Source organism: Wolffia australiana, chromosome 3, assembly GCF_029677425.1.
Source record: "Wolffia australiana isolate 7733 chromosome 3, ASM2967742v1".
Lineage (NCBI taxonomy): Eukaryota > Viridiplantae > Streptophyta > Magnoliopsida > Alismatales > Araceae > Wolffia > Wolffia australiana.
Genome location: NC_135837.1, coordinates 9,429,704 through 9,457,500, shown reverse-complemented (window position 1 = coordinate 9,457,500; position 27,797 = coordinate 9,429,704). Strand labels below are relative to the sequence as shown.

At 42.7% G+C, this 27,797-nt stretch overlaps 3 protein-coding genes across 5 annotated transcripts; 1 reads left to right on the top strand and 2 right to left on the bottom strand.

The window, feature by feature from the left end:
• Window positions 1–2,672: 2,672 nt before the first annotated feature.
• LOC144700875 (uncharacterized) lies at window positions 2,673–3,659 on the top strand. Its single transcript, XM_078572439.1, has one exon. It carries the CDS (start codon window positions 2,889–2,891, stop codon window positions 3,606–3,608), a length of 720 nt encoding a protein of 239 aa, XP_078428565.1. The 5' UTR covers window positions 2,673–2,888; the 3' UTR covers window positions 3,609–3,659.
• Window positions 3,660–5,992: 2,333 nt separating this feature from the next.
• LOC144700874 (Pentatricopeptide repeat (PPR-like) superfamily protein) lies at window positions 5,993–10,694 on the bottom strand. The gene is made up of 5 exons (XM_078572438.1): window positions 8,874–10,694; window positions 8,150–8,302; window positions 7,963–8,034; window positions 6,470–6,659; window positions 5,993–6,195 (listed from the first exon to the last, which is right to left on the bottom strand). The coding sequence occupies exons 1-4, from the start codon at window positions 10,545–10,547 to the stop codon at window positions 6,549–6,551; spliced, it is 2,010 nt and encodes a 669-aa protein (XP_078428564.1). The 5' UTR covers window positions 10,548–10,694; the 3' UTR covers window positions 5,993–6,195; window positions 6,470–6,548.
• A 6,837-nt stretch (window positions 10,695–17,531) lies between these two features.
• On the bottom strand, window positions 17,532–27,797 carry SDG2 (SET domain protein 2). 3 transcript variants are annotated; one of them, XM_078572436.1, is made up of 21 exons: window positions 27,604–27,797; window positions 25,706–27,534; window positions 25,573–25,629; window positions 24,211–25,458; window positions 23,700–24,058; window positions 23,088–23,612; window positions 22,880–22,980; window positions 21,886–22,729; window positions 21,581–21,784; window positions 21,428–21,499; window positions 21,206–21,316; window positions 21,005–21,105; window positions 20,812–20,911; window positions 20,626–20,721; window positions 20,350–20,517; window positions 20,094–20,273; window positions 19,763–20,007; window positions 19,566–19,674; window positions 19,192–19,485; window positions 18,123–18,431; window positions 17,532–18,036 (listed from the first exon to the last, which is right to left on the bottom strand). In XM_078572436.1, exons 2-20 carry the CDS (start codon window positions 27,474–27,476, stop codon window positions 18,261–18,263), a joined length of 6,756 nt encoding a protein of 2,251 aa, XP_078428562.1. In that variant the 5' UTR covers window positions 27,477–27,534; window positions 27,604–27,797; the 3' UTR covers window positions 17,532–18,036; window positions 18,123–18,260. The 3 variants fall into 3 exon arrangements, with proteins under 3 accessions (XP_078428562.1, XP_078428563.1, XP_078428561.1); XM_078572437.1 differs by having other exon boundaries at window positions 25,706–27,527; XM_078572435.1 differs by having other exon boundaries at window positions 17,532–18,039; window positions 25,706–27,797.

The following is a 27,797-nucleotide window of genomic DNA, read 5'->3' as shown; positions in this document are numbered from 1 at the left end:
ATTTTTATATATTATTGCCCTGTTCATGATATATATAAAACTTTTAACACAGAGGTAAAATCATAGGCCTCCAACTTCAAGATCATGCACGTTTAGATTTCACATAGTAGTTATCTAGAAAGGATACAAATTGAGGAGAAATTATCAACTTTTATGATGCTATTTGCCCATAACCCAGTAAGAAATATTGGTGGGTAATATAAAAAATAAGCAACAACATCTAGTTGCAAATTACAAATATGTCATAATTTAACCAACAAGGAAAAATCATTTCAAAGAATGGCGAAATGTCAAATGAAGTTTTTTTTCATTTGCTCTTCAACAATAAAATTTTCAATATATTAAGGGATACGGATGATCTTAAAGCTATCTTTGAAAAACTATTTGTCAAGTAGGGGAAGATATTACTCTGTGAAAACTGTTTTAATGCACCACTGTTACATCAAGATGGATACATGTAAAAATAATTGATCATTGGTTCCTAAAAAATCTTATAATTTGAATGACATAAAATAAATTGTGAGTTCATGACAATTACATAAAAAGGTCAGGATCTTGCTTACTTCATAGATTGTAGAAAATATTTTTTTTGAAGACATAATTCCACATAAACATGAATCATATTTAAAATCATATTGCTTGATAAATTTGGCATTCAATGTATCATGTTTATTTTGATAAACTATGAATGTATTGTAAAACTATCCATGTATTGTAGGGTAATTTTTTCCTTTTTGGCATGGGACAATGCCCTTCCTTGAGTAATTGAGTAGGCTAGACTCAAATGTTATAATTATATGGGGTTCTGGTCCATGATTGACAATCCAGAATGATTCACACAAGGAAATTAAAAGAATCAACATGTATCTTTAACACTAAAATAAATGATGATCTACTGGCCTTGCGCCGAATTGAATATGCTACCATTTGATTCCTCAAACAAGTCGTAACATACCGTACAGATGGCAGACCTCTAGGCATATATTCATGCAATCCTAAACATGTCAAACATTCTCATTTTCTATTGAATAACTGCTTTCATGGATCCAAGGTCTTCTTGTCATTCAAGTTGCACCTGGAAGGAGTGGTCTCCCAAGGACAGAGGGAGAAGAAGGGGCCCCAAGAGAAACTTGCATGGATGTTTTTTTGTTTGGTATTTATATCCTTCAATATTTAACGTGATTTTTCATAAAATAATTCCTACACCTTCCAAGATCATAAATAGAAATTATGTTTGTGAACCTTTAGGTTTATATACCAGTCCACTTAGTATCTCTATAAGCCCAGTGATGTTGTACTGGATAAATTAATTACATATCTTACATATTTATTAATTAATCTTGGATCAGTTTAATCCAATCAATACAGTAAGTTATCAACACATAAGTGCCAAGCGTCACTGCGTGATCTAGAAGGTACTAGGGATTTTTCATCATATCTTGAATGAAACTTTTTTGGAGCCAGTTTTAGTGTACATATTGACTTGTTGCATATGAGCCATTCTCAATATCCCTGTATTGACTTTGGATCTAGTCAACTGTTAATTCCTATTAGTCATCCCAGTTAGTACTAGTGCATTTGGAAAATGACCAAAAACTTATTTTTTAAATATTTCCACTATCTTGACCAAGGACTTTATCTGATCATTTTCCTAGAATTCTCTTATAGCGTAACGGACAATCCACTATTTATGGACTTGTTGCATATGAATGAAGACTATTTTTAATCTCTTGATAAAGTACCCATGAGCCATAGCCAAAACATAACTTTCTTCCCACAATGTCTTTGGTGTCTCAAGTCTAAGTACACATTACATAATCATGAAATGAATTAACTTGGTTTATAGTTTGATCCATTCAATTACCTCTTTTACCTCTCTCTATTGTATCTCTCACACTCTCTACATTCTCTCCGTGCTTTCTCACTCTCTCCCTACCTTCTACATATGATCTCTCTCTCTCTCCACCTTCTCTTTGTTCTTTCTCTCTCTACATTATCTCTGTGATTTCTCTCTCTATTGTCTCTTTCAGTCTCTCTCTCTCTCATCTCTCACTCCCTACCTTCTCTCTCTTGTCTTTCTCCTTCTTTTAACATTCTCTATCTGATCTCTCTCTTCATACCTTCTCTCTGTGCTCTTTTTGTTGTCTACCTCACTCTTTCAACCTTCTCTGTGTGCTCTCTCTCCCTACCTTCTCTTTGTGCTCTCCCTCCCTACCTTCTCTCTGTGCTCTCTCCCTCTCCCTTCTCTTTGTGCTCTCCCTCCCTACCTTCTCTCTGTGCTCTCTCCCTCTCCCTTCCTAACTTCTCTCTGTGCTCTCTCTCTCTCTTCCTACCTTCTCTCTGTGCTCTCTCTCTCTCTCTCCCTAACTTCTCTCTGTGCTCTCTCTCTCTCTCTCTCTTTCTCTCCCTCTCTCTCTTCCTACCTTCTCTATGTGCTCTCTCTGTCCCTAACTTCTCTCTGTGCTCTCTCTCTCTCTCTCTCTCTCTCTCTCTCTCTCTCTCTCTTTCCTACCTTCTCTCTGTGCTCTCTCTCCCTAACTTCTCTCTGTGCTCTCTCTATCCCTAACTTCTCTCTGTGTTGTCTCTCTATCTATTCTCTCTCTGTGCTCTCTCTCTATGTTGTCTCTTTCCCCCTCCCTCTCTCTCTCCTTACCGCTCTCTCTGCTTACCTTTTCTTTATGCTCTCCTCTCTCTTCTCTTTCTTATCTCTCTCTCCGTACCTTCTCTCTTTCCTCTCTCTCTCTCTTCCTCCCTCCCTCCCTCTCTCTCCTCTCTCTCTACTCTCTCTCTCTCTCCCTCCCTGAAACTGCAAAACCAAAGTCTCTCTCTTCCCTCCTCCATCCTTCTTCTTCTTCTTCTTCCTCTTCCTCTTCTTCAGAGCTCCGATCATGGCGATCATGGATCAGCGAGTCGAAGCGCTGATCAACCGCGTAGCCCTGATCTTCGCGGCCATGGCCACGCTCTCCCTCTTCTACGCCTTCTCCTCCTCCTCCTCTTCCTGCCGCCCCTTCTCCTCCTCTTCCTCTTCTTCCTCTCTTCCCCACCTCCCCTTCCCCCGCTCTTCCTGCCTCGCCGCCGCCCGCCGCCCTCTCCCCGCCGCCGCGCGCTGGCGCAAGCTCCACTCCTCCCCGCCATGGCGCCGCCGCGTCGACTCCTTCTCCGCCCTCTTCCAACCCCTCCGCCGCCGCCGCCTCCTCTTCAATTCCTCCCGCGTTCTCTGCCTCTCCGCCGCCCCCGGCCACTCCGCCGCCGCGCTCGCCGCCTCCGGCGTCGCCGATGTCACCGGCGTCGACCTCGTCGACCTGCCGCCGCTCGTCAAGCGCGCCGATCCCCACAATTTGCCCTTTTTCGATGGCGTTTTCGATCTAGGGTTCAGCGATGGGCTGGACGGCGCTCTGTTTCCGGATCGATTTGTGGGGGAGATGGAGCGGACTGTGAGCAAGGGGGGATCCATCGTGGTTGTCTTTGGTGGGTGTTCTTCCGAGGAGGATCTGCAAGAGGTTTGCGGTCTTTTCCGGAGATCTAAGCTTGTTAATTTTAGCAATGTCGCCTTGGATGGGTCTGAATTGACGATGATGATCATGAGGAATGGAGTTCTGCAGGTCTGATTGACTTTTAAAAAAAAAAAACTAAAATTCGTGTTCTTGTTCTTGATTGCATGATCATCGTCTTGCATTATCCATTGTCTTCGCTGGGTGTTCTTCCGAGAAGGATCTGCGCAAGGTTAGTGATTTTTTCCAGGGATCTAAGCTCGTCAATTTTAGCAATGTCGCCATGGATGGGTCTGAATTGACGATGATGATCATGAGGAATGGAGTTGTGCAGGTCTGATTGACTTTTTTTAAAAAAAAAATCGTCTCCTTGTTCTTGCTTGCATGATCATCGTCTTGCATTATCCATTATTCATTGATCCTACTGCGTTAGAAACCTGGGTTTAAAATAGAAAAAGTGAGCAATTGGACAGTGAATGGAAAGATCGCCTTGTGAGGAAATCTTGACGAATGGGTCTGGATATCTATTCTGCATTAGTTAGAATTTTTCATCTTGAAGAGCTGACATTGTCACCATTATATAAAGTATGTTCGTCGAAGCTGAAGTCTGAGGAACATGAAGATCAAATCTCATTAATCTGAGGAATGCCACTCTAGATGAATCTGACTTTCATTTGTTCAAAAGAAGATCATCATCTAGCAGTATTCATTGTTCTACTAGTCAATTGCATTAATTTTTTTCAATTCCAACGATGTTATATCAAAGGTAGATTATCCAACCATTTGCCGCTTATAATTGTTATGGAAGAGGTATCATGTGCATGCCTCTTGAATAATGTTTTCTGCAAGGAGTTAGTCTGTTGGGATCAAGGGCATGCAGTTATGTGACAAATAAGATGATAATGAGCCACTTTAAACACATCAAAATATTTTATTGGGTTTGATTCAGTTATTTCAAGTCTATATAAATTCATTATGTATTTGATTAGGCCCCCGAACAGTTGCATTGCTCAGCTGGACTGCAAACCGTAGAATAGTAAATATTCAGTGTTATACTATTGATACTTTATCCACATCATATATTTATGGAAAGCTGATGTGTTATACCATGGTTGAAAGTTCTCTTTCCATGAAAAACCAATTCAATGAAGTTGTAGAAAAAATATTGATGTGAAGAGCCCCAAGTATTCAAACTATTCAAGTTCACCATGTATACGTATGATATTATTATTAGAGAAGAATTAACAAAACCATCTCAACGTAAAAAATGAAGATACATACTGGGCAAATATTTCCATATCGTTCTCCCAATGAATTTTGGGAACTAAGGCAGATGCAAATATTTGAGAAAAGTTATCGAATAATAATTAGTACTAAGGTAGATACAATTATTCTGTAAAATTACTCTCCTTTTAATTTCAAACCATCCAAGTTATATATTGGTCTAGAATATTAATTTTAACTCCAGTCTCAGATTGACACTCTGACCTTTCTCTTTGGAAAAATAAAGTGAACGATGGGTTAAACATCCTTAGTAAAATAGTTTATCACGATCTCTTGACACCCCATACATTTGAAATTAGTGCTTTACAGTGATTCTGATCAAAAATATACTTCATAGATCCCAAAATCCCTTTGAACCTAGTTTAAATTCATAAAAATGAGCCACCCTTTTTTGGGGGGAAAACTAGATCTTACTTTCTATTTGATATCATCAATATCTCCCCTTGGGCTTAGAAACCCCTCATTGACGAGCTTGTGGATCTTCTGAACTGAGGGAGGATTTCAATGATTTTTCAAGATGTGCTCTTATAATAGACATTGGGCCCAATTAGTCTTGGATCATGTTCAAGAAAGCCAGAAAACTATTTTAATCATAAGTTTTTTTGTACATACGTTTGGTGAGCTCCTGTGCAAGTCAATAAGAAGCTCGAGTTCTACCCAATACACCAAGTACAAGAAACCTTAAAAGAAGTATTTCAACAATAACTCAAGCTACAATCACCAGTCATAAATTATGAATGATAATCCCTTCATCCATCACGTGTCTAATCATTTATAGGAGCCGATGGATTGTACAACAAATATGATAACTGACCATACCTGACATTCATATTCTGTTGATCTAAAGGCCGTCTTGTGCATCGGATAAATCATTCGATTGCATCAGGCAAAAAGAAAGCCAGTTCTCAAAACTGACAATGGATTAGACATGAGGAGGAGCGAGCATGGTATATGATAAATGATGATCATCAGGACGTTAAACAATAGAAAGCAAGTTGTAATGAAGCACGAATCAGACTTATGATAAGGAGTCCACATGGCGTCAGAGAAATGGTAATCAGCATGGTGTTAAATAAAACAACGGCAGCTCTAAATAAGCATGAATTAGATATAAAGAGACAGGATGGATTACATAAATGATCAACATTTTGGCGTTAAACACAAAGAATGCGAGTTAAAAATAAGGAAGCATGAATAAGACGCAAGGAGACTGCATGTCATTAGATTAATAATCTTCATTATGGCGTTTAAAAAGAATGACAATCATTCAGGAGCTCCATTTCTAAGGGTGGAAAGCGGAAATGGGGGATGTATATACCATAAATTACATTGTGAAAATAGACCCACCAATTAAATACATCGAACGTCGGTTGCTTGAGGCCCTGGCGATTCGCTGACTACCCATCACTTGTTACGTCGTCTGAAAAGGAGTAGAAGAAACCATTCAATAAAAGTAAATTCAAAGTTTATCAGAGCAGAAGTTTCAATTTTTTCGTCTAAGGGGCCCATATATTGAAGAGATCGTGAACGCAAAATTCTCTAGACAAATAAGAGCGCTCCGGAAAAAACACTCGGACATCCCTTTTTCTTTTGAAAAAAACACTCGGCTACAAACACTTTTTATCTTTCTAAAAACCTCGGGACAATAGTAGAGTAATAAAGGGAAGTCAAGAGGACGCGAAGGTACAACAAACCTCTTGTGCAAGATGAGAATTCTCAATTTTTTGGCACTAAAAGCTTTCTAAGAACGTTCATCCTTCTTCCCAAGCCCATCTACGTGCTCAACATTTGCTTCATATACTTAAGAGCAGATCGGAGCATTCCTCTGGCCTTCCTGTCTGGGGTGCACCCAGACATAATCATCTCTTCGTAGACAGCAGGAACCTGTTGAAGAAAGCGAGCAAAGATAATATCCATAAATATCGCCATAATTTTAAGCCTTCATAACATAGTCAAAAAAATAAAACGGGTAAACATAATTCCTATAAACATCCTCCTCACGATGGTTAGTATTCAAAGCATAATCATAGACTATAAAAAGGGCAAAGATAATTTCTTTAAATTTACCCTTACATATATCTCCAAAATATAATCCTTGAAATAAAAGGAAAACTGCATCAAGAATCACTAGGTGTGATAATTCTTGAAGGTAGAATGCCGCCGATGAACCAAAGCTCGAACCATGACCCTGAACCGAAGGATACAGATAGGATCCATTTCCGGATTTATTCTACAAGGGCACCAAGTGTCAAGACACACCCCAAAGATGGATCTGGGAAGGGTATGTCATTAAAAGCTGCTTCGCCCCGGATGTGAAGGCCTAGTTTGCACGCTTTTGGTGACCCTTCTGTTATTCTTTTGACTTAAAGTCAATTTGCACCTCTGCACCACATCCAGGTAACATGAAGCAGGACATCTCTCAGGAGGCGTCCTGAGGCTACATCCATTAATTGAGTGACGTTTTAATCTCAGTTGATGGGAAGATGACTCCTTATATTAACAGATGCATCAGTATATTTTCATCAGTTTTTAATACATGGATGAAAATACATAGAGAATTCGAAGTTCACTGTCTCAGAAGACGAGACGATGGCCTGATGAAAAATCATCTTCCTCATCGTCATCTGTTTCTACAGAGATGATGATGATGATGGAAAATAGTCATTGTCATCGTGAAGGTGGAGAAATGATGAGGACAACAATAAGACAAATTACTTTAAAATATTAAACGTTTTTTACTCTAATTGCCTCTTTCAGATTATTATAGGATGATGATGGCTCGTCATTGTCCAGTCATTTCTGTCCAAGGATGACGGCGACAATAAAATTTTGACCTCATCATTCTTACTACCTAAGATGACGATGAAGATCTTGTCATCCATATCAAAACCACAGATGATTTTTTTTGAAAATTATCAAAACCACAGATGATGACGACATTGATGGGGATGGATGTCCACCTAATCAGCATCATAGTCTACTATCCCTACCATGCAGTAACCAGGTTTCCCAGTTGACTATTTCTCATCCTTCGATAGGTTCTAAGAGGAGATCAATCGGATTACCCTGTCACACTCAATTAGATGAATGAGTCGACCTGGACGATGACAAAGTACTGAGACATTGACTCATAAAGCCTAGAACGGATCCACACAACGGAAACCATGGATGAATCTCAAGATTATACCTTGTCATACTTCTCCACACGAACCAAAACTTTCATGAGAGTTGTGTACGTCACCACATCCGGTTTTATCCCCTAAAAATGGAGAATCATAAACATATATCGCACCAGTTAGTTCACAAATAATCAAATGGCATTTAAGCCATCATAATGCATTAGAGAATACTTAGAATACTAAAAATATGCTTACTGTCTCTTTCATGTACCGCAAAACTGCAAATGCTTCTGTGTCTCTCCTGTCCTCTCCAAAGGCATTGATCAGTGAGTTCAGGACCAGGAGACTGGGCTTAATGCCATCTGCAATCATGACCCGAAATGCATTCATAGCTTGCTCGGACAAGCCCTGCAACCGTGGAATCAATTAAGCTCATGAACTATGAACCTGAACCACAAAACCTCAATCAAAGTACTGCAACTATTCAAAAATTAAGATCTCGAGTACTGCAACTTTCGTTAAAAGTCTCATTTATGTGGACAATTTTCCTTGTAAAAAATATATACTTATAAAAGACTAAGTTAGCAGCTGGGATCAAACTCATCGATCCACATACAGCTCTGAAAGTAGGAGATTGATTGGTCGCCTATTCGAATTTAAGAGAAGAAAATAATCTTTACGATTAGTATCAAACAAAGAATTGCATGATCAGTTTTGCTGGAGTTCTCACCAGCTTGATGAAATTGTTTAGTCATAAGCTCAATATCTTCATCCAAAAAAAATCTAATTTCCTCACTTGATCAATCAAATTGTTTATTTCGTTTTCCTCACCGATTTGATCCAAACTGGTTTTCCATTTTTCTTAGTCATTTGATCAAATTGTTATATCCATCTTCTCACTAACTTGACAAAATTGAGTGATAAAACAAAAAATTCAGTTTTAACCTGTGAATGAATCAAAGTATAAATATCCACTAACCTTCTGCGCATAGGCATTGACCAGAGCATGGTACATGGTCGGAGAGGGGATCATACCATCTGCTTTCATGGCCTCGAGGCAGTCGACGGCGTCCTTGAACCTTCCCGACTTGCCGTATACGTCCACCAGCGTCGTGTACGTGACGGTGTTCGGCACGAGCCCCCGCCGCCGCATCTGCGCCATCAGCTCCTCCAGCTGCCCCCACCTCTCATGAGATCCCAGAGAATTGATCATGATGTTGAAGGTGGTGGTGCAGGGAGCACAATTCGAGCCCTCCATCTCCTCGAACAGCTCGCGGGCGCGGTCATGGAGCCCCGCCTTGGCGTGCCCGTCGATCAGCGTGTTCCAGGTGACGGTGTCGGGCTCAATTCCCTCCTCCCTCATCCTCTGGAACGCGTCGACGGCGTGGGGGAGGCAATTGTACTTGCAGAACATGTCAATCATGATGTTGTAGAAGTGGCGGTCCGGCGAGACGCCGTTGCTCCTCATCTCCTTGAGCACGGAGAAGGATCTCTGCCAGTCGCCCTTGTCGCGGAGGACGGCGAGCATCCGGCTGAAGACGTAGGCGTTGGGCCGCACTCGATTGGCCTCCATCTCCTTGAGCAGGATCCGGGCGCTCTCCCAGCGCCCGGCTATGGCGTAGGCGTCGATCAGGAGGCTGTAGGTGCGCTCATCCGGGGACACCCCCCTGCTCGCCATTTCATCGAACACCTGCTCTGCATCCCTTAGAGCCCCAATTCTGACGTACCCCTTGAGGAGGGCGTTGTAGGCGCGGGTCCGGGGGGCGAGCCCGCCGTCCCGGAGCTCCTCGAAGAGGGCCTCGGCCTCGGGCACGCGCCCGGCGCCGCCAAGAGCGGAGACGAGGCCGACGAGCGTGGCGGCCTTCGGGCTCAGCCCCTGCCCCTGCATCGCCGCCAGCACCGCCATCGCCGTGTCGGGGTCGTCGGCGCGGGCGAAGCCCAGCGCCATGTCGTTGAGCAGGCGGGCGTCGAGCTCCATCCTCTCCGCCTCCACCTCGGCGTAGACCCGCCGGAGAATTGCCCGATCAGGAGGGTCCGGAGCTCGGATCAGAGATCGAACAATCAAGCTGTAGTTGAGGTAATCGGAGGGGAAGCCCTCTTTGCGCATCCGCTGGAGCAGGCCGAGGGCTCTCTCCAGCTCCCCATTGCGCGCGCAGGCGGAGATCAAGGCGTTGTAGGTGAGGGCGGAGATGGAGGCCTGCTCGGAGAGGAGGAAGGCCTGATCGAGCTGCTTGGATCGCCCCAGAGCGTGGATCAGGATCGAATAGAGCAAATCCACGGAGTAGCAGAGGTTGTGGCGCCGAAGCCAGGGCACGAGGGCGGTGGCCGAGGGGAGAGTGTCGCGGGAGGAGGAGAGGGATTTGAGGAGGGAGTGCCAGTGGTGGGCGGGCACGGCGCGGTAGGTCTCGGCCAGGCGGAGCTCGTCTGGATCGAGATGGAGCGGCGGGGAAGAGGGCTCCTCCGCCGAAGCCCTAGACGAGAGGAAGGCGAGAAGAGGGGAGAAATCGTGGCGGCGAGCTTCCAAGGGGAGGACGCCATCGCCGCCGCCGGGGAGAGCTCGGAGAGAGAGATGGCCGCGGAGGCTGTGGCGGCGCCCGCCGGGCGCCGCCGCCGGAGAGGTGGCGGAGGGCTGGGGCGGGCGGCGGAGGAGCATGTCTCCGCCGGCGGAGCTCGGAGGTCGCCTGGCTATGGCGGAGCAAGTTTCAGATATGGCTGGGAAGAAGAAGAAGAAGAAGAAGAAGGGGAAGAGGAAGAAGAAGGTGGATCCGGTCACCGGGTTTATGGTTACCGCCTGGTTAGGTCATCTGTGGGCCTGTGGCCATCCTTGTTCCCCACACAGGATTATAGTTCCAGGATCGAGTTCGTCACGTCATACGTCCCAATTTTTAGAGGTTCGTCTAAATCGTCCCGTCCAGGGTTCGTCCCGTCCTACGTCCCAATTTTTATAGTTTCGTCTCGTCCCGTCCGGGGTTCGTCCTGTCCTACGTCCCAATTTTTAGAGTTTCGCCTAAATCGTCCCGTCCAGGGTTCGTCCCGTCCTACGTCCCAATTTTTAGAGTTTCGCCTAAATCGTCCCGTCTCTTTTTTTTTTTGGTACATGTCCCATTCCGTCCGAAACCGTCCCGTCTAAGAAATAGACATTTCTTCGGACATCCCGGGACAAAACGGGGTGTGCGTCAGCATTAGACCACTCAGAAATTGACATGTGGCGCAGCACGTGCGTCGGGCAGGTGGACCTGTCCGGCTTATAGTTTACTCCCACAGGACGAAGAAATCGCCCCATCCCCCGTCAAAGGCCCCGCGGACAGGAGGGTTATTTTGTCAATGGACGAAGCAATCGTCCTGTCCAGGGACGGGCGTACGATGCTTCGTCACGTCAATCAGAGACATTGACCATAGTTTGATAAATCATCTAGATTTTGACACCATATGGCTTTTAGCATCCTATGAATCAGCACTTGTACCATTTGATGGTGTTTTGGTTTGGAGTTTGAATGATGTGGATTTGTTTTCTATTGGAATAGTCTAATACTAAATGGGAGGTCTTTTGTTTGTCTGAATATATCTTTAACTGATAAATAAGATCAATGTTGTTCTTTCGAGAAAATTTAATGTAGATATTATTATTCATTTTATAAAAAATAATGTATAGAGTCTCTGAAGAAATACATTGAAAAAATGTTCCAAAAATAGGATAATAATTCACTGATACACTAGACATATCTATATAAATGTATGTCACAAATATTAATGCATTTCTCTTGGGGTTTATAAGGTATCATTTGGATTCACTGTATCCTTAATGGAAATAATTAGTTTATAATTTTTATTCATTGTTGCATCTTATAGAGGATCAATACCTATATTAACACTTCACTCTATGGGATTTATAATCTATCGTTATTAATTTATATTATTTTCGAATTAGTTTTCATGTACATTTAGGTTCACCAAATCATTTCTAAGTACACTTATATATTTCAAAAAAGTAAAGTCTGATTAGATGTCATAGGTTATTATCCGTGTCCCATAATTTTATTATGGATAAATATTTTATATTCATTTTTTCATCATCTAAGAGTCAATAGGACCAATACATATATTAAAAAATAAATATCTTTATTTTTCTCTTCCAAAAATATTATAATGTATTTATAAATATTTTAATTTTTAATTTTTTTTTATTTCGACCATCATATCTCCCCTTTTATTGTATATCTTCTTCGAGCATTTAAAAATATGTCACCACCGTCATCCCATCACGTCACCCTATAAGACCCTCAATCACCGCCATGTCATCCATCACCAATATTCAGTCATATCATCAATCACCCTCATCACCAATATCATCCGTCACAGTCATGTCATCTGTCTTAGATCATTGACCGTGATGAATGATATGCCAAATGATGTTTGTCATTCCCTAGAGTAAGTTTGAAGAAAACATACATTTCTAGAGGCAAAGCTTACTAGTTGAGTAAGAGCATAAAGCATATTGGGTAATCCAACATACCAATATTTTCTTATAAAAATATGGAAATAACCATGAATTTCCAAAATTCAAGAGCAAAGTGCATGAAAGTGTGGAGATATATAAAAGACAAAACCAAAGTATTTCATGGCACATGTATAACAAGGAAATGTTTTTATTGTCAATGACAAGGTTTGGGTATATAACTTGTGCTTAGATATCTTCAAGAGAATTATTACGAAGTGCAGGGATATGTCTTGATTACATACGGATGTATGTCATCATCTTGAAACTAAAAAATAATGGATCTACATTGATTTGAGAATACAAAGCGGGACACAATTTTTTTTGCAAATTCTCATATATTTAAACCTTGCCTTGGAGAATAACCACCAATCCCATCTTATTCCATTGATTACCATCTTCTAAACATGCTGTCACAGGATTTGACATCTGCTCCATCTTATATTTTCAGTATTTTGATAGATATGATGCTCCTCACTTGGAGAATCATCATTTTTTTTAGTATTTTAATTGATTGACTACACAAGGCTTAAGCCTTGTTTGAAATACTGGAGAGGATAGAAACCGAACAGACCTCAATATAGTGACTTTGTCCACTATGTCTCTCATTTTATATATATTAGGGATAATGCATGCGTCATGAATGAGATTATGTCACTCCCTCAAGCTATTTTATGCACTGAAAATGACGTAATGATCAAGAGGGGATGAGCTAATATTTTTCCCCAACATAATTTTCATTTAGAACAAGGACCTCCATGTGCATAAAAATTTCTTAAATTGATAAAAGTTAGATCCAATGCAGATCCTATGTGAAGACAGTACTTGGGTTTGGTCTAAGATCTAGGTTAATCATGCAACTCGTGATCATATGTCTTCACACTTTTCTATTTTTCGAATCTACTTATCCATCTCCTCAAAATATTGGGTGAATAAACCCTCAACAAATTATTTTTTTTGCAAGTTATACGTGATAGCATTCTTATTAAAGTCTTTGAGAATTTTTTTTAGACATTCATTGGTGTTAAAATGTGAATATTTTCATGTTACCAATGTTAAAACATTTAAATGCATATTCAATCACTTTATGGATATTAGGGCTGTTAATACATGGATACAATAATATTAAAGCTATACATTATATTACAATGGATTTATTGGTTTGAAACATCACCCAATGTCCTCTCATCTAATTAATTAAAAATTTGAAAAAGGCATGCATTATGATGCTGCAAAAAATATGGCATAATCTTCCAATCCTTATATTTCATTGATATGATACAAGTTTTGTGGACACGCAGAATATGAGTCAAGTCGCAATTGATGGATGTTCATAAAATAATGCACAGAATTCCAGAAGGTGCAGGAACTGGAGAACAAAATTCTGGATGTAAACGTAGAAACTTCACATGTGGAAAAAAATCATGATTAAGAAGAGAGAAAATATCAATGATATAGAATAATTTATTTTCCAGGTGCCATTTCTAACAATCGAGAAGGCATTTTATTCCAAATTTGGAGGGATAGTTCATCCATCTCCTTTTTATGTTCAGATAGTCTCATTCTTCAATAGTATTTGAAGCACTTCTTATCCACCCTTCTACTCTCATTTCTCCATACACATTTAAATCATATATTTTCTTACTTATGTTTATCTTCATCAATGTTATGTATTACTTCACCTTTCTCTCATATTATTTACAACCATACATTACCTTCTTATCATCCTAATTTATTATCTCATAATTAATGTCTATCACTATTTTGTGTTTGTCCTTTTTTATGGAATTATATATGGCATGAAAGTGAATCTCACAGTCCACGTCTCATTCAGCATTCATTATGAAAAAAATTTTATGCACACAAGATCCTTATAATCAAGTGCAAGGATATGTGCCATGACAAGTGAGTTGTGATGATATCATAATATGTTGATTACTTATTTTTAAACATGTATCTTGAAAATTCACATTCACAAGATATTTCATAAAGACATCAAATATGCCAATATAATAACACTATCTCTTGATAAGAATTGTTGATCATATAACCATTTGTATGGAGATAGGAAGTATAGGTAATGAGCAGTGTTCTTCATGAAAAGATTGCATTGTATAGATCTATATGAATCTCTTGATGTTACTATACCCAACTGTCAGCAAGGTTGATACAATTCATGTCACCTTGGGTAATTAGTCCTTTGATTTAAGACACCAAGCATTATTGTTGACACCAAGCACTAAGACTTACAGGTCCTTAATCACAAGACTCAAAATGGTATCAGCTTGGATGCAGTAACAAGTTCATAATGGCGATTGTGTGGTCAGGATGGTATCTTATGACCTTGATATAAGAGGGACTAACTCAACAAAGGCTACACAATGAATTCTTTGGCCAAGTTAGTAGAAATCAAATAAATGTTTTTCTAATGTTTTTCGATGCATCTGTTTCAACAAGGAGACAGATTAGGTTTTGATAGTTGACCATATGATAAATCAACATGGAAGTGTTTATAAGAGGATGGCTTATGCGTACATGGTAACTAGAGACAGAAAAAGGTGTCATGAAAAAATTAAACTCATTTTACCTTCTAGAGCACGTGGTATAGCTTGGCACCTAACATATTGAAAACTTGACATATCGATAAGTTCAAGGATAATTAATCTTGATGTTGGATAGAGTAAATTAATTAGATAAGCCAAAAAAGTGTCATCTAGCTTATAGAGCTATTAACTATACTGGTGTATGATCCTATAGGGTCACAAAAGTAAGGTTTATTGGAAGTAGTATAATATATTTTAGGTACAAACCCTTATGGAAAATCTCTTTAAACCTAAATAAAGACCCGTGAAAGTCCTTTTGTGATTTCTTCCTTATTCACAGTCTCTCCTTGGCGACTGTGGCCTCCAAAGGCATCAAGAATAGTGAGAGGATCATCACAGATCAATGGTGGTACTTATTGAATAGAAGACAAGGAGGTATGACATGCCCAGGAGCAACTGGACATGTCTAGAGGCAGGACATTTATGCAGCTTATAATGAATCATTTGAGGAACCAAAAGGAGAGTATCTTTGATTCAGCACAAGGTGATTCATTCACTGCATGTTCGTTTTAGTTTTAAAGGTCCAGACTAAGTCAAGTCTCTTCTATTGCATGAGTCATCTTTGAATTGATCATGACCACAAAACACAACAATTTTTGCAATACTAATTCTCAGCCCGTAACTTAACAGTATATAAAGTTCTCATAATTTAATTTTTTGAATAAATTTTCATAAATATTGGATAGAGTTTATATCTTCAATAGAGCTTTGTAACATTTTCAAATACTATTCATCAAAAAGTGACGCTCCTAGAGCCACTTAGGGATACAAAATCTTTGTTGCAGAATAAAACACATGTCTACTAAGGTGACACATGGTTCTGATAAAATATATTTTAGTGTAATAAAATCTGTATATTTTACTTATATTCGTACATACAAGCAATGGTTTATCTAGAAACACGCTTTATAGTGGAAGACATGTGTTTATCTCTGCTTGAGCTGAGGGAATTCATGCTTATTTTTTACTCTTACTAGTTTAATGTGTAAAGCTTTAAGATGGATGTTTGGGGTCCTGAATTAGACCAAACAATACACATAAGGAAATGCCTTTGACACCCTGAGCTCAAAGTAAACTTGCCTATATGAAGCATATACCTTGGAAAAACAATTAGTTAGTATATTAAACTTTAAGCTTCCATTGACTCACTTTTCTGACATAATTGGTTTTTGAGTAATTAAAGGACCTTCATCACTTGGCTCTTGGTTTGATTCCACTCCTTACTCACCCACATTCGCATAAAACACAATAACATTAGTCCAATTGTTTGGGTAAGTGCAAGCTTGAAAGTGAGGGGGAGCATGAACACGCGATCGAGTGTAAACATTGGAGTGTGTGCAAATTTGAGGATGAGGCAGGAAAGAGAACATTAGCAAGTGCAAGTGTGATCACAAGTGTAAGCAGGGGGGCATTGGCAATCCAAGCATGGTGTGGAATACAAGAGCAGGGAAATTGCAATGGCAAGTGGAAGAGAGGGAGAGCAAGAACAGGTGCAAGCAAGAGGCTGCGTGTGCGAGGGCGAGTTCAAGGAAAGCATAAGTACGAGAACAAGCATGTACATGAGAGCAATCATGAGCATGAGGGGGAGATTGTATGTGTAAGCAAGAGAGAGAGAGAGAGATAGAGAGAGAGAAGGTAAGAGAGGGAGAGAGTGATTTGAGTGTATAATAGGTGCAGAGAGTGTGTGTAAGTGAGAAAGATGGGAGATTGGTAGATAGAGGAATGGGAGAGAGAGAGAGAGTGTGTGTGTAAGTGAGAAAGATGGGAGAGTGGTAGATAGAGGAATGGGAGAGTGGTAGATAGAGGAATGGGAGAGAGGGAGAGAGAGAGAGTGTGTGAGTAAGTGAGAAAGATGGGAGAGTGGTAGACAGAGGAATGGGAGAGAGAGAGAGAGTGTGTGTGTGTAAGTGAGAAAGAGGGGAGAGTGGTAGACAGAGGAAGGGGAGAGAGAGAGAGAGAGTGTGTGTGTGTGTGTAAGTGAGAAAGATGGGAGAGTGGTTGATAGAGGAATGGGAGAGAGAGAGAGAGTGTGTGTAAGTGAGAAAGATGGGAGAGTGGTAGATAGAGGAATGGGAGAGAGAGAGAGAGAGGGAGAGAGAGTGTGTGTGTGTAAGTGAGAAAGAGGGGAGAGTGGCAGATAGAGGAATGGGAGAGAGAGAGAGAGAGAAAGAGAGAGAGTGTGTGTGTGTAAGTGAGAAAGATGGTAGAGTGGCAGATAGAGGAATGGGAGAGAGGGAGGGAGAAAGAGAGAGAGAGAGAGAGAGAGAGAGAGGGAGAGAGAGAGAGAGTGTGTGTGTGTGTGTGTAAGTGAGAAAGATGGGAGAGTGGTAGATAAAGGAATGGGAGATAGAGAGAGAGAGAGAGAGGTAGAGAAAGGAAGAGAGGGAGTGGGAGGGGAAGAGAAGAGAAGTGGGGATGGGAAGTGAGAGTGAGAGAGGTTTAGAAAGTGAGTGAAAGGGGGAGGGCACAGGGAAGAGAAAGAAAGGAGAGAGAGAGAGGGAGAATGAGAGAGAGAGAGAGAATGAGAGGAAAGAGAGAGAGATAAAAGGGAGATGTGAAAATTTCCATTCTGCAGTAGAGGAATAGAATAAACATGTGGATAACCCTAAAAAGAAAGGCCTCTACAGTGCAAGTATGGTGAATGGACCTAAAGAACAGTTACAAAAAAGCTCTGCAGGTGGGACTGCAACTCATCAAATAGCTTTCCCTTTTTTCTCCTCTGTTTCTCTACCTGTTTTTTTCTTCATCTCCCCCTTCAAACACATACAGCCGCATCGTATTCGTCATTATCTGCTACGGCTTCCGCCGTGATCACCCATTAAGAAAGTGGATGGAATCATCCACGGGCTGTCGCGTCTGCAACTCGACCCGCATCCCTGCCCGCTCCGAAGATCCCCTCAAACTCTGCACTTCAACTGGTTGAACCTGACCTTTGTGCCACTGAAATATTACTCACTGGTTGATTCTGCTTTCAAAAGTTTGACTCCATCATTGTTGGACTTCATAATAGCAAAGATGAGCTCTTTATTACACTCTTTGATGCCCTGCTGTTAGAAAGGTTTTCAGCGGAGTCTCCAAAAAATAAAGAAAAGTTTGCATTTTTATAAATTTGGAACGTGGGAGTGCTAACCTTTGGTGTGTTTATCTCTTGTGGGAGTCCTCTGTGTGTTTCCCTCCACCTGGGAAGAAGAGAAGGGGAAGACGAAGAAGAAAAGAGAGGAGATCGAAATGGTGAATCGTATAATAATGGGGCGAATTACAGATGAGATCAGGCGTGGTCGGGGAGGGACGGGCGGGTCTTGAGCCAATGGATCATGTCCCTGTCGAGGGCGTGGCCACCGGCGAGGATGGCGTCCAGCATCGGGCTGCCGAGCAGCTTTGGCAAGCTGCGAAAATGCCAGATCTGGTCCTTTGGCCAGGGCCTCTGAGGCTGCTTCTCCTGCTCCATTTAGACAATCGTGATCATTGTTGAGATCGCGATAAGAATGATGGCCATGATGATGACGAGGTTGAAGATAAGAATGATTTGGATGAGGGGGTCAAATTTGAAGATGGATAAAAACGGCCATGATGATCTTGAGAAAAAAAAAAGGACATGAAGCAGTGGCAACACGATGGGGAGTATGAATCGCTGACGAAAACATATCGAACATGATGATAATGATGGTTGACGATAGAATGATACAGACGATAACCTTCAATTATCACCCGCTCCATTACTGAAGATTTAGAATATTGGTAATGGTGATAGTGATACTCGGAAGTAGTGGTAAGAATTAAGAAGACGACGATGAGGTATACGATGAATAACCGATTAGAAAATAATGTCCGAGTGAGGGCAAAATCGATGAACATGTTAAAAAGGATGATGATCACTGTTGAAGATAAATAAGATGCAGATGATGAATGTGATGATCATCACCAGCTTCATAACCACTGATAATGAGGAAGATACAGATGATGCATGTTATGATCATCACCAGCTTCATAACCACTGATGACCGTGGCGATTTTCATCAATAGCTCTTACTCTTATTCTTCGCCGTCAAGATGAAGAGTAAGAGTAAAAAGAAAATTTTCATGGGAAAGGAGTGGAAGTAAAGATGGCGCAACAAATGGTGAAGAAGACAATGATGAAATATGAACGTGATCACAAAGCAGGCGATGGCGATGGAGAGAGAGAGAGAGAGAATACTGACCATTCGGGAAAGCATGAAGCGCACAGTGCGCGGCCCGTAGAGAGAGGATGACGGGTCAGCCGGAAAGAATGATGACATGTCAGGGAGCACCAGGCAACCACGCCTGGCCCGGACGAGGGTTGAATCAGGGTCGGCGCTGGTCTGGTTGTGCCAGAAGATGAGCTGCCCCAAACAATAGTTCTCCCCATAGGTCTTGCAATACTCGTTGAACCCTGCTCCCATCTTCTCCACGTACTTGGGACCAAGGTCCAGCGGGCTTATGTACACTGGCGGCGATTTCACAGTCTTGTATCCCTGCAACTCATCCCCAATTAGAAGAAGACAATGACGAAGCTGAGAGACGATGGCTGAGAATTTCCGGATTCTGGGCCTACCCGGATACGGAAAAAGCACTTGGTATGGGCGTACAGATGTACGAGATCAGCGGCACCATCATTGTGGCACCTCTGCGAGCACGGTATTGCTCTCAGCTCATCTCGAAGCCTGATATGCAGCACCCAAGATGAGATCAGATAAGAGATTAATAAAGAGATGGAGATAATGGATAGAGATAAAGGGGGTTTGGGCTTACCAGAGGAGAGATTTTTTGAGATTGGAGTGAAGGTCAGGGCCAGAAGGGGTGTGGGCGGCGACCTTGGAACGGAGATCGTCCACGACTAGGGATTGGAGATGAGAGGCCAGGGTGCCGAGGAGTTCTTCCACCAGAGAGTCCTTCCCAGTCCAAATTGCCGTCACAAGCTCCTCTGGCGTCAGTCTCTCCAGCGGCGGGGGGGCCTTCTTTGGATCCCCAAAAGCGCACCTCATCACGTACCTCACCTGCCAAAAAAGGACGAGAAAAGAAATATTAGATCTTTTCTGTCCCAGACCGATCCTTATATCTTGGTCAGCTGGATTGAGCAAACCTTGTCAAGGGTAAGAGCAAGGTTCTGGAGCCTCTGATTGTAGACGCCTTCGGCCTGGTTCTCAGCCTCGATCTTCTCAGTCTCGATGCAGATGTCCACAAAGAACTTCTTCTTCTCTTCTATATTATGTTTCAGAATCTCCTCCGGCAGCTTTGTCCTCTCGAAGTTCATGAACCTCACCTGCATCAAAATACGGACGAACCCGTGAGACAAACCAGAGGCAGTCCCTGTGAGAGAGAAGATAACCCATCCTCACCAGACGCGCCGAGTACGCAATGAGCCACTTGGGGAGCCCATCAAGAAGGCATCTCCCAAGCCCAGCCCTACCCAAGTCCATATAATCTTCCTGAGATATGAAATTGGCCTCACACGATTCAAGCATCAGCTTGTGCCGGTCCAGCAGCCCATGGCATTCCTTCAGGACCTGTTAATTTTTCCCCATTATGGCGAAACAAAATGTCAAATTCGATAATTCATTGACAACCCACAACCACGGTCCGAAAAGCAATTTTGCTAACTCTAGATGGCTTACGTTCTGGAAGGCATCCTCGCCCGTGAGGTTCAGGTAACTCCCCCTGCACACCTGGGTCCCGCATAAGCACACAGATGCCTCGTATTCCTCTTTGCTCTGTTGCAGAAGAGAAATAAAATAGAGAGAGATGTTTAGAGTTAGAATGGGTACGTGTTGACCAATCATTGGAAGAACAGAGGGAGAAACCTCAGTGACAGAGTTGTAGTCAAAGGTGATCTCCTCGCCATATGCAATGGGACGGACGGCATAGATACCGATTTGGTATTGACCGTCAACGGCCGTGACTCTGACAGTCAAAATTTAAGGATAGTCAGATGTATATAGAAAATCAAATCGACCACAGAAGGCAGCAATCTCTTTTTAAGGGATGATGACTCACTTGGCTTCGCAGTTAGGCCGGCAGGAATGACAGATCCTGCTCGCGTAGTTTGCCTTGTGCATCGCGTCTACAACAACAAGGTCATACCCATCCCGATCACCCTGACAATGAAAGTCTCCAATGAGAGTAGAATCGCACTTTGAAGCACTGAAAAATAATAATAAAATAATCATAGTCATAATGATCATAATATGCAAAAACCTTAGGCCTCTCCAAGTAAATGTTGTAAAACTCAGGAGCTGGATCTTTGTTGTTTTTCTGCATGGACCTTATCCCGTCTTGCTTCTCAAACCATTTCCAAGCTGGGTAAACCTAAATAGAGCGTTCCAAGAAAATTGTAAGAAAATTTTCTATTTAAGGTAAAGCGGAAGTCGACTGCTCCACTGAAAAATAACGATAATAAAAACGTGGAGGCTTGTGTACCTCTCCTAAGAATTCTACGACAAAATCATCCTCTCCAAAGCCACCATCCTTGTTGCAGACGACGCCAAGGCCCTAGAACCCATAAGGGTCATGGTTATTATGAAACATTGATGAGGAAAAAAACACACGAGGGAGATAAATAATGTCAAATACCTTCCGGTAAGCAACATAATTATCGTCCGGACGGCTATGCATAGCCTTCAAGATAGTATTAGAAAGCTTGATCAGGCGGGAATCACCACCTTCATCTGCAGTCTTATTTATCTCTTCAATAACGGATTTCAAATGATAAACCATCGGGGTGTTGCCAGAGCCAGTTAAACGTCTCGCCTGCTTGTTCAATTCGCGGAGGAGAATCTAAGAACCATAAGAAAGGCAAGAAACGTCATCAACAGGAAAAAAACAGATGAAAAAGGATAACACTATAAAGGAAATCCAATTTCACTTAAAATACATACCTCTTCAATGAAGTTGTGTTTCTCCACGAGTGGCCAATCTGCATCATCTGGCATCGAATCCAGAAGAAGGTTATGCGTATAAGGATCTATCCCGTACACCTCCTGCTCAATCACTTCCACCCCCAGCGTCTTCCTTGGCTTGTAATCCTTCACCTCAGGAATCTGCATGTCCGTCTCATCCAACCCACTCTTCTGAGCGCGGAGCTTCTCTTCATAGTCTTCTGGTAACGCAACAGCCATTTTCCTTTTCACTTCTTCTTCATCAGCCACAACAACGTACTGGTCTATGACTTCATACTTGCGAGTAACTGGCGGGACGAGACTCGCTTTAGTCATACGCGCCCCCCATTCGCGGTCGTCAGCCATAGAATCCAGAGAGTCGTCCCAAGTCAAGGTTGACTCTTTACCGTCATCATTTCTGCTACTCTCCAGTTGAATATCCAGCTCGCTCCCTGTATCTGATGTCTTACCATCGCTGTCGCTGACAGTGTCATACTCAGTGAGCTCGTTTTCGTCTTCTGATGTTTCGCTCTCGGAGCTCAAGTGACGCCTGTTCAACTTAACGTTCTTTCTGACGTCAGGGTCAATGAGAGTTGACTCGTGATTCGGCCCACCATTGGAAAACCTGTTGTTTTTATTGGTTCCCCTCTTATCAGTGACATTCTTGGTGGACTTCTTCCGGTGCTTGGAGCCTTCTGAGAGTCCTGCGTCCAACCTTTCTCTCAAAGACCACGACTGCCCATCATTCTCGCGAGAGGACTTTGAATCTTCCAAATGCTTTGCCAGATGTAAGAATGACGAGAGTACCTGTTTCATATCCCCCGAGTCCCCTTTCTTTTTCACCCTGCGGAAATTTATCGTATATGTAAGTATTAGGATATAAACAAAAGAATGGCATCGCAACTTTTTCTCCCCATAAAGGTAGAACGACACTGGAATAAATCTGTCTCTATTTACGGCGGAGCAATAATTGGTGAGAGGAATTGGCGCTTACTTCAATGCATCCCGACACATTCTTCTGATGTCCTCTTTGATAGAACTCAGGCCACGACGTTCGTAGTACCCATTTTTTATATTATCTTCGATGTAAGCAACCTTCATAACAAAGCTAAACTTCATGAATTTATAAAGAAAAGGCAAGCAAAGCAGAACTACGCATTTTTTATCATAAAAAGTGCAGAATGATTATCATGCAACCGTACCCTGAGCACGAAGAAATCAAAAGTGTTCTCCTTCATAATTTCCTTCAACTTTGTGCGGATGAACTCCTCCATTTTCCTGTAAGCAGTCAACGACTTCTTTCGCTGCAACTGCCTCAACTGTGCATGTCTGGTAAACGCAGATGAAGACTTCCTTGTCTCGGGTAATCTCCTCCGCTCATAACAACCTTGTCGAAATGTGGGAAAAATGGTATCTTTTGGGTTCGCCAACTCACCCCGGATGATGTTGGAAGACCGCGATGATGACAAATTTTTATCGGCGACCCATTTGAGACACCTTGTTTTGGAAAATGACCCATCAAGATTTTTAACGATCTGTGAAGAACGACTTCTGATCCACTTGATATTTTGAAAGGAACAGACCAACTCTTTGAATTGGGTACAACCCCTTATGTCCACAGTTGCTATACCAGTAAAAGACTGGAGGATTTCCTCAAGAGCAGCAGCACTGATATTGGCGCAGTTTGACAAAGTCAACGATGAAATGCTGCTTTTGTCGTAATTATACTGTGCAATAAAAAAATAAGATGACGCGAAACTTTTCAATAGTAGATACTTGAGACAGAATACGACAAAGAAAAATGAAAGACTTACCATGATACTGCGCAACATGGAGTCTGTGCAAGAAGACCCTAAAACCGAAAGATCAACCTGTCTAGAAATGTTCTTGTAGGTCTGAGCTGCGGCTTTCCAGTGCTTACAAGTAGCACCAGAGAGATGGAGAGAGATAATGTCACCTCGAAGAAAATGAAAAATTCTTGCTAAAATGTAACTGCCCAACATTCCCCAGCCCTCTCCTGGTTGTTTCCCTGAGTCCACATCTTCATCAGCTTCCCTCCCGATCCACAACTCCTCAAATGAGTGATTCTCCGGCCTGTAATCTTCATCCGTTTCATCCAGCAAAAGACGAGCTCTTTTACCAGCATGGGCAAAGCTGCCAGATCCTTCAGTATCTGCCATGAAAGTGGAGATTCATCACATAAAACTGGATAGATATAAGATACTCCAAAATATACCGTTGACAAGCTAGATCAACGGTGAAACGAAACAGAGTTTCACGAATAGAAATCAAACATTCTAGCAATTTTTTAAGGATATCAGCTACCTGTATTCCAGAAGCCTTCATCTGATGCATCATGAGAGATGGCCGCAGAACTCTTAGTAATAGATGAATTGAATGCGAAATGCCTTTCCATCTCTTTCTTTGGTTGTTTGGCAATAATCCATGGGTCCAACACCTCATGAATAGCTGCTGCAAACTCCCGGCTTCTGAAAGATTTCATGACCAATTCATGCAGCTTGCCTCTTGTGTATCCAATGTAATGAGGATATGAATCGTTAAACAGTGAACCACCCACAGAAATAGGAGGAACAGATTCAGAAGTTAAATGGTTAGACTTGGATCCCTTTTCATCTTGAGAGCAATTCATCTTCGTGGCTTTTTCACCAGCAGTAACAGGAATCCAGATGTTATCCGCCTTTCGAAATACGCTTGAATTCTGCAGAATGATACCATCGGCGACCAAATCCTGCAGCTCTGTAGAAGAAAACGGACCATGTTCACGGCCAGTTCCATCCAAATAATACCAGCTACCAATGTTCACTGACAACTCGCCAATCGAACAAATCCGATCCTTGCGACTCCCAGCATTTCCATCTTTTTGGAGAGAGCTTCTGTTATCTGGCAGAGCAACTTTCTTTGACTGGGTTGACACGTCATTTGTAGAACTCTTTTCACTTCCCACACTGTGAGAACGAGAGGATCTTGGAGGAAGACACTCGGCGGCTTTATTAATCTTTGGGCATGGTTCAGAAGAAAATAATCCATCCCTAAATGCACAGGCATTCACCCGCACAACAGGATGTGGATTTCCTTTAACTCCCCTGGAAGCCAGATTCTTGAGCGGGTTCTGCCGACCCGATATTGTGCCTCTGGCAGAATCCCCTGAATTCTCATTTCTATCATCAGTCCAAGAGAAAGCCCACGTCGGAAGATCAAGCTTGCCATTGGAAGATGAATGGGACGACTCATCCTTCCCATGTGGACGAGGGTCGTCTCCCTTCTTTGGCATCTGACAGAGTGGGAAGCCTTCGTTAAGAACAAGTTTCCTTTTCTGGAATCTGTCATTCGCATTCTCATCATTTCTTCTCCAGTCTCCTCCCTTGCAAGACCACCGCCCAGCAAGCAACTCTGTCGAGTCCACTGTGGGGAAAGCCGAATCCTTGTCCAAGGTTGTCGCCGACCTCGCGTCAAAACCTTCTCTTGCCAAACCTTCACAAGATTTACTTGTTCCGTCATCCTTCGAGGAGTGTCGATGGATTTCAAATGCATAAGCTCTGCATCTCGTAAAACCTGGTCCAACAATATAATTCATTTTAAATAATATAACTCATTTTAATATAATTCATTTTAAAAATTTATAATTCATTTTATAAGTATGATCTCAAGATATTAAAGATCAATTACCTTCATACTGGCCCCATTTCTCCCATTCTACCCGCTCAAAAGTCGCTTTCAAAGCTTCTGCAACATTATACAACTTAAGTAAGAAATGATGAGGAAACTTTAGGGAAAAGAAAACGAAGGAACCAAAAACTACCTTCAATAATTTCAATCTCCCTGCCAGGGATGATCTCATGGCCCTGAAGCAAAGATTCCACTCTCTCATCAATGTGGAAATCATCCTCTGGCTCGAAATGATTCGGATCATGCATGAGACACATATCAGGCAGGAGGGTCAGCCTTGATTGATCCTGAACCAAATCTGCTGCATCAATTGACAAGTTCCCAGAGGCCTCTGGCGATTTCACCATCTGGGTCACTGCATCTGACACTATGGACGCCGAATTCGCCATGATCAAAGGAGAAACCGCATTTTCCACAGTCTCCCATCGATTGCTGTCTACATGTTTTATCAGATGATCAGAAGGAAGAACACCTTCCTCCACAAGTCTCTTCAGCTCAGCTAACCTGGAAGGTCCTCGTTCCAGGCCAAAATCATCCAAATAATACCATCTCCCAAAGTTCTGTTCCACTGGATTTGCAATATGGGGTGGAGTATCACAGATGTCCATATCCTCTTCCATAGAATGCTGATGATCTTCAAAAAACCCACTCGTCAGAGGAGGCTGAAGAGGAGGTGGCGAAAGCGGCGGCGGCGGCGGCAGCTCTCGAGTATCTGCAACACTTCTCTTCATCATTGATTCTTTCTCCATTGAACCTTCAGAAACTTTGTCTGAGCGGCTATGTCGATCCGATTGCCGGCTTGAAGTGTGCCTGGTGGACTCTCTAGCTTCAATTTCTCTTCTTCTTGGCTTCTCCTCCCTAGACCCACGCTTGTGGGAGCCTTCCTTTCCATTGGTCTGAGGAGATCTATCCAATTTGCTTGGAGTCAGCTTCTCCCTATGATCATAGTGACGAGCCCGATCGCGGGGAGACCGATCTCGGCGACTCGGAGTGCAAGATCGATGATCATTCTTCCTCCTCCCGTCCTGTGGCGAATTCTCCAAGCAGCTTGGAGCTCGATCATGGCGATCAGAGCGCCTCGCCCGATCACGAGGAGATCTACTCCGGTTTCTCTGACTGTGATGGCGATCACGATCATGGCGGCTCTTCGTCGATGACCCAGACTTCTCAGCATGCCTTCTAGATGATAAGTACCTCTTCGAAGACGAGCCTCTTGGAGATGAACTGCGCAATTTCTCCTGATGATCAGACCGACTGCCATTGTCTCCAGAAATTCTCCGAAATTTCGAAGCTGAACTTCCTTCAAACTCTACATGGTGCTTTCTCTCGGATTCCCTGCTTTGATTTCTCTCTCTGCTCGTGGAATTGTCTCTTCCATGGCGCCTGTCGCTGCTCCTCTCGTGCCTTCTTGAAGTAGACTCACTCTTCGAATCATTACGAGAGGACCGCTTGGAATGATCCCTGTCGATCCTGTTCCTATCTTCTCTCCGCCAGGAGCGATCATCAAAGCCGGAAAACTCGACCTTCTTCTCATTACTCCGATCTCTGCCCTTTCTACGCTGATCTTCCTGAGAATTCTTCCCACCAATCTCTTCAATCTCTTCCAATCGATCCCATTCATCGGGCACGAATTCCCCCATTTCCAGCTCCTCCAAAACGCCCTTTTCCGGAACAATCTCCCCATTCTCCAGTTCCCCATTAATCTCCGGCGCGAACTCGCCCGTCTCCAGCTCTACAGAAGCCTTCTCCGGCTCCTTAACCTGCTCCTCCTCCTCCGCCGCGTTCATCTTCTTCCCAGCCGCGCAAACAAACGCGTTTCCGCTCCAAGACGCATCACAGATCGGGAACCTGTCCGCGAGACGCTGCTGCTGAGACGGCATGCACACCACCGCTCCATCGCCCATGGAAATCAAACCAGCGATCGCGAAATAGATCAATCGCGGCCCGCGCCAGCGCTATCGACTGCGGAGATCAAAGCACGGCAGAAACGAACCATGGAAGCGAATCAAGCTCGCGGATCAAAACCCTAACCTGAAAACTTGGGGAAATTTTCGCGAGAGAAGCGAAAATTGGAATGTGGAGATCGAGGAGACGATCGTGAAGCGAAGATTGCGGGGGATTCGATCGAGCGGGAGATCATCGCCGAGGCGTCGTCGTTCCTCGCTCTCTCTGCCTCTTCTTCCTCGCCCCTCTCTCCTCTCCCTCTCTATACTTCGCGCTATAAG

Coding starts and splice junctions, on each gene's coding strand:
- LOC144700875 (XM_078572439.1), top strand. CDS start 2,889: ATGGCGATCATGGATCAGCGAGTCGAAGCGCTGATCAACCGCGTAGCC.
- LOC144700874 (XM_078572438.1), bottom strand. CDS start 10,547: ATGCTCCTCCGCCGCCCGCCCCAGCCCTCCGCCACCTCTCCGGCGGCG. Junction 8,303..8,873: donor TCAATGCCTATGCGCAGAAG/GTTAGTGGATAT, acceptor CCACGGTTGCAG/GGCTTGTCCGAGCAAGCTAT. Junction 6,660..7,962: donor GTGTGGAGAAGTATGACAAG/GTATAATCTTGA, acceptor TTTCTTCAACAG/GTTCCTGCTGTCTACGAAGA.
- SDG2 (XM_078572435.1), bottom strand. CDS start 27,476: ATGGGCGATGGAGCGGTGGTGTGCATGCCGTCTCAGCAGCAGCGTCTC. Junction 21,500..21,580: donor ATTATGTTGCTTACCGGAAG/GTATTTGACATT, acceptor TATGGGTTCTAG/GGCCTTGGCGTCGTCTGCAA. Junction 19,675..19,762: donor CTCAAAAAATCTCTCCTCTG/GTAAGCCCAAAC, acceptor GCTGCATATCAG/GCTTCGAGATGAGCTGAGAG.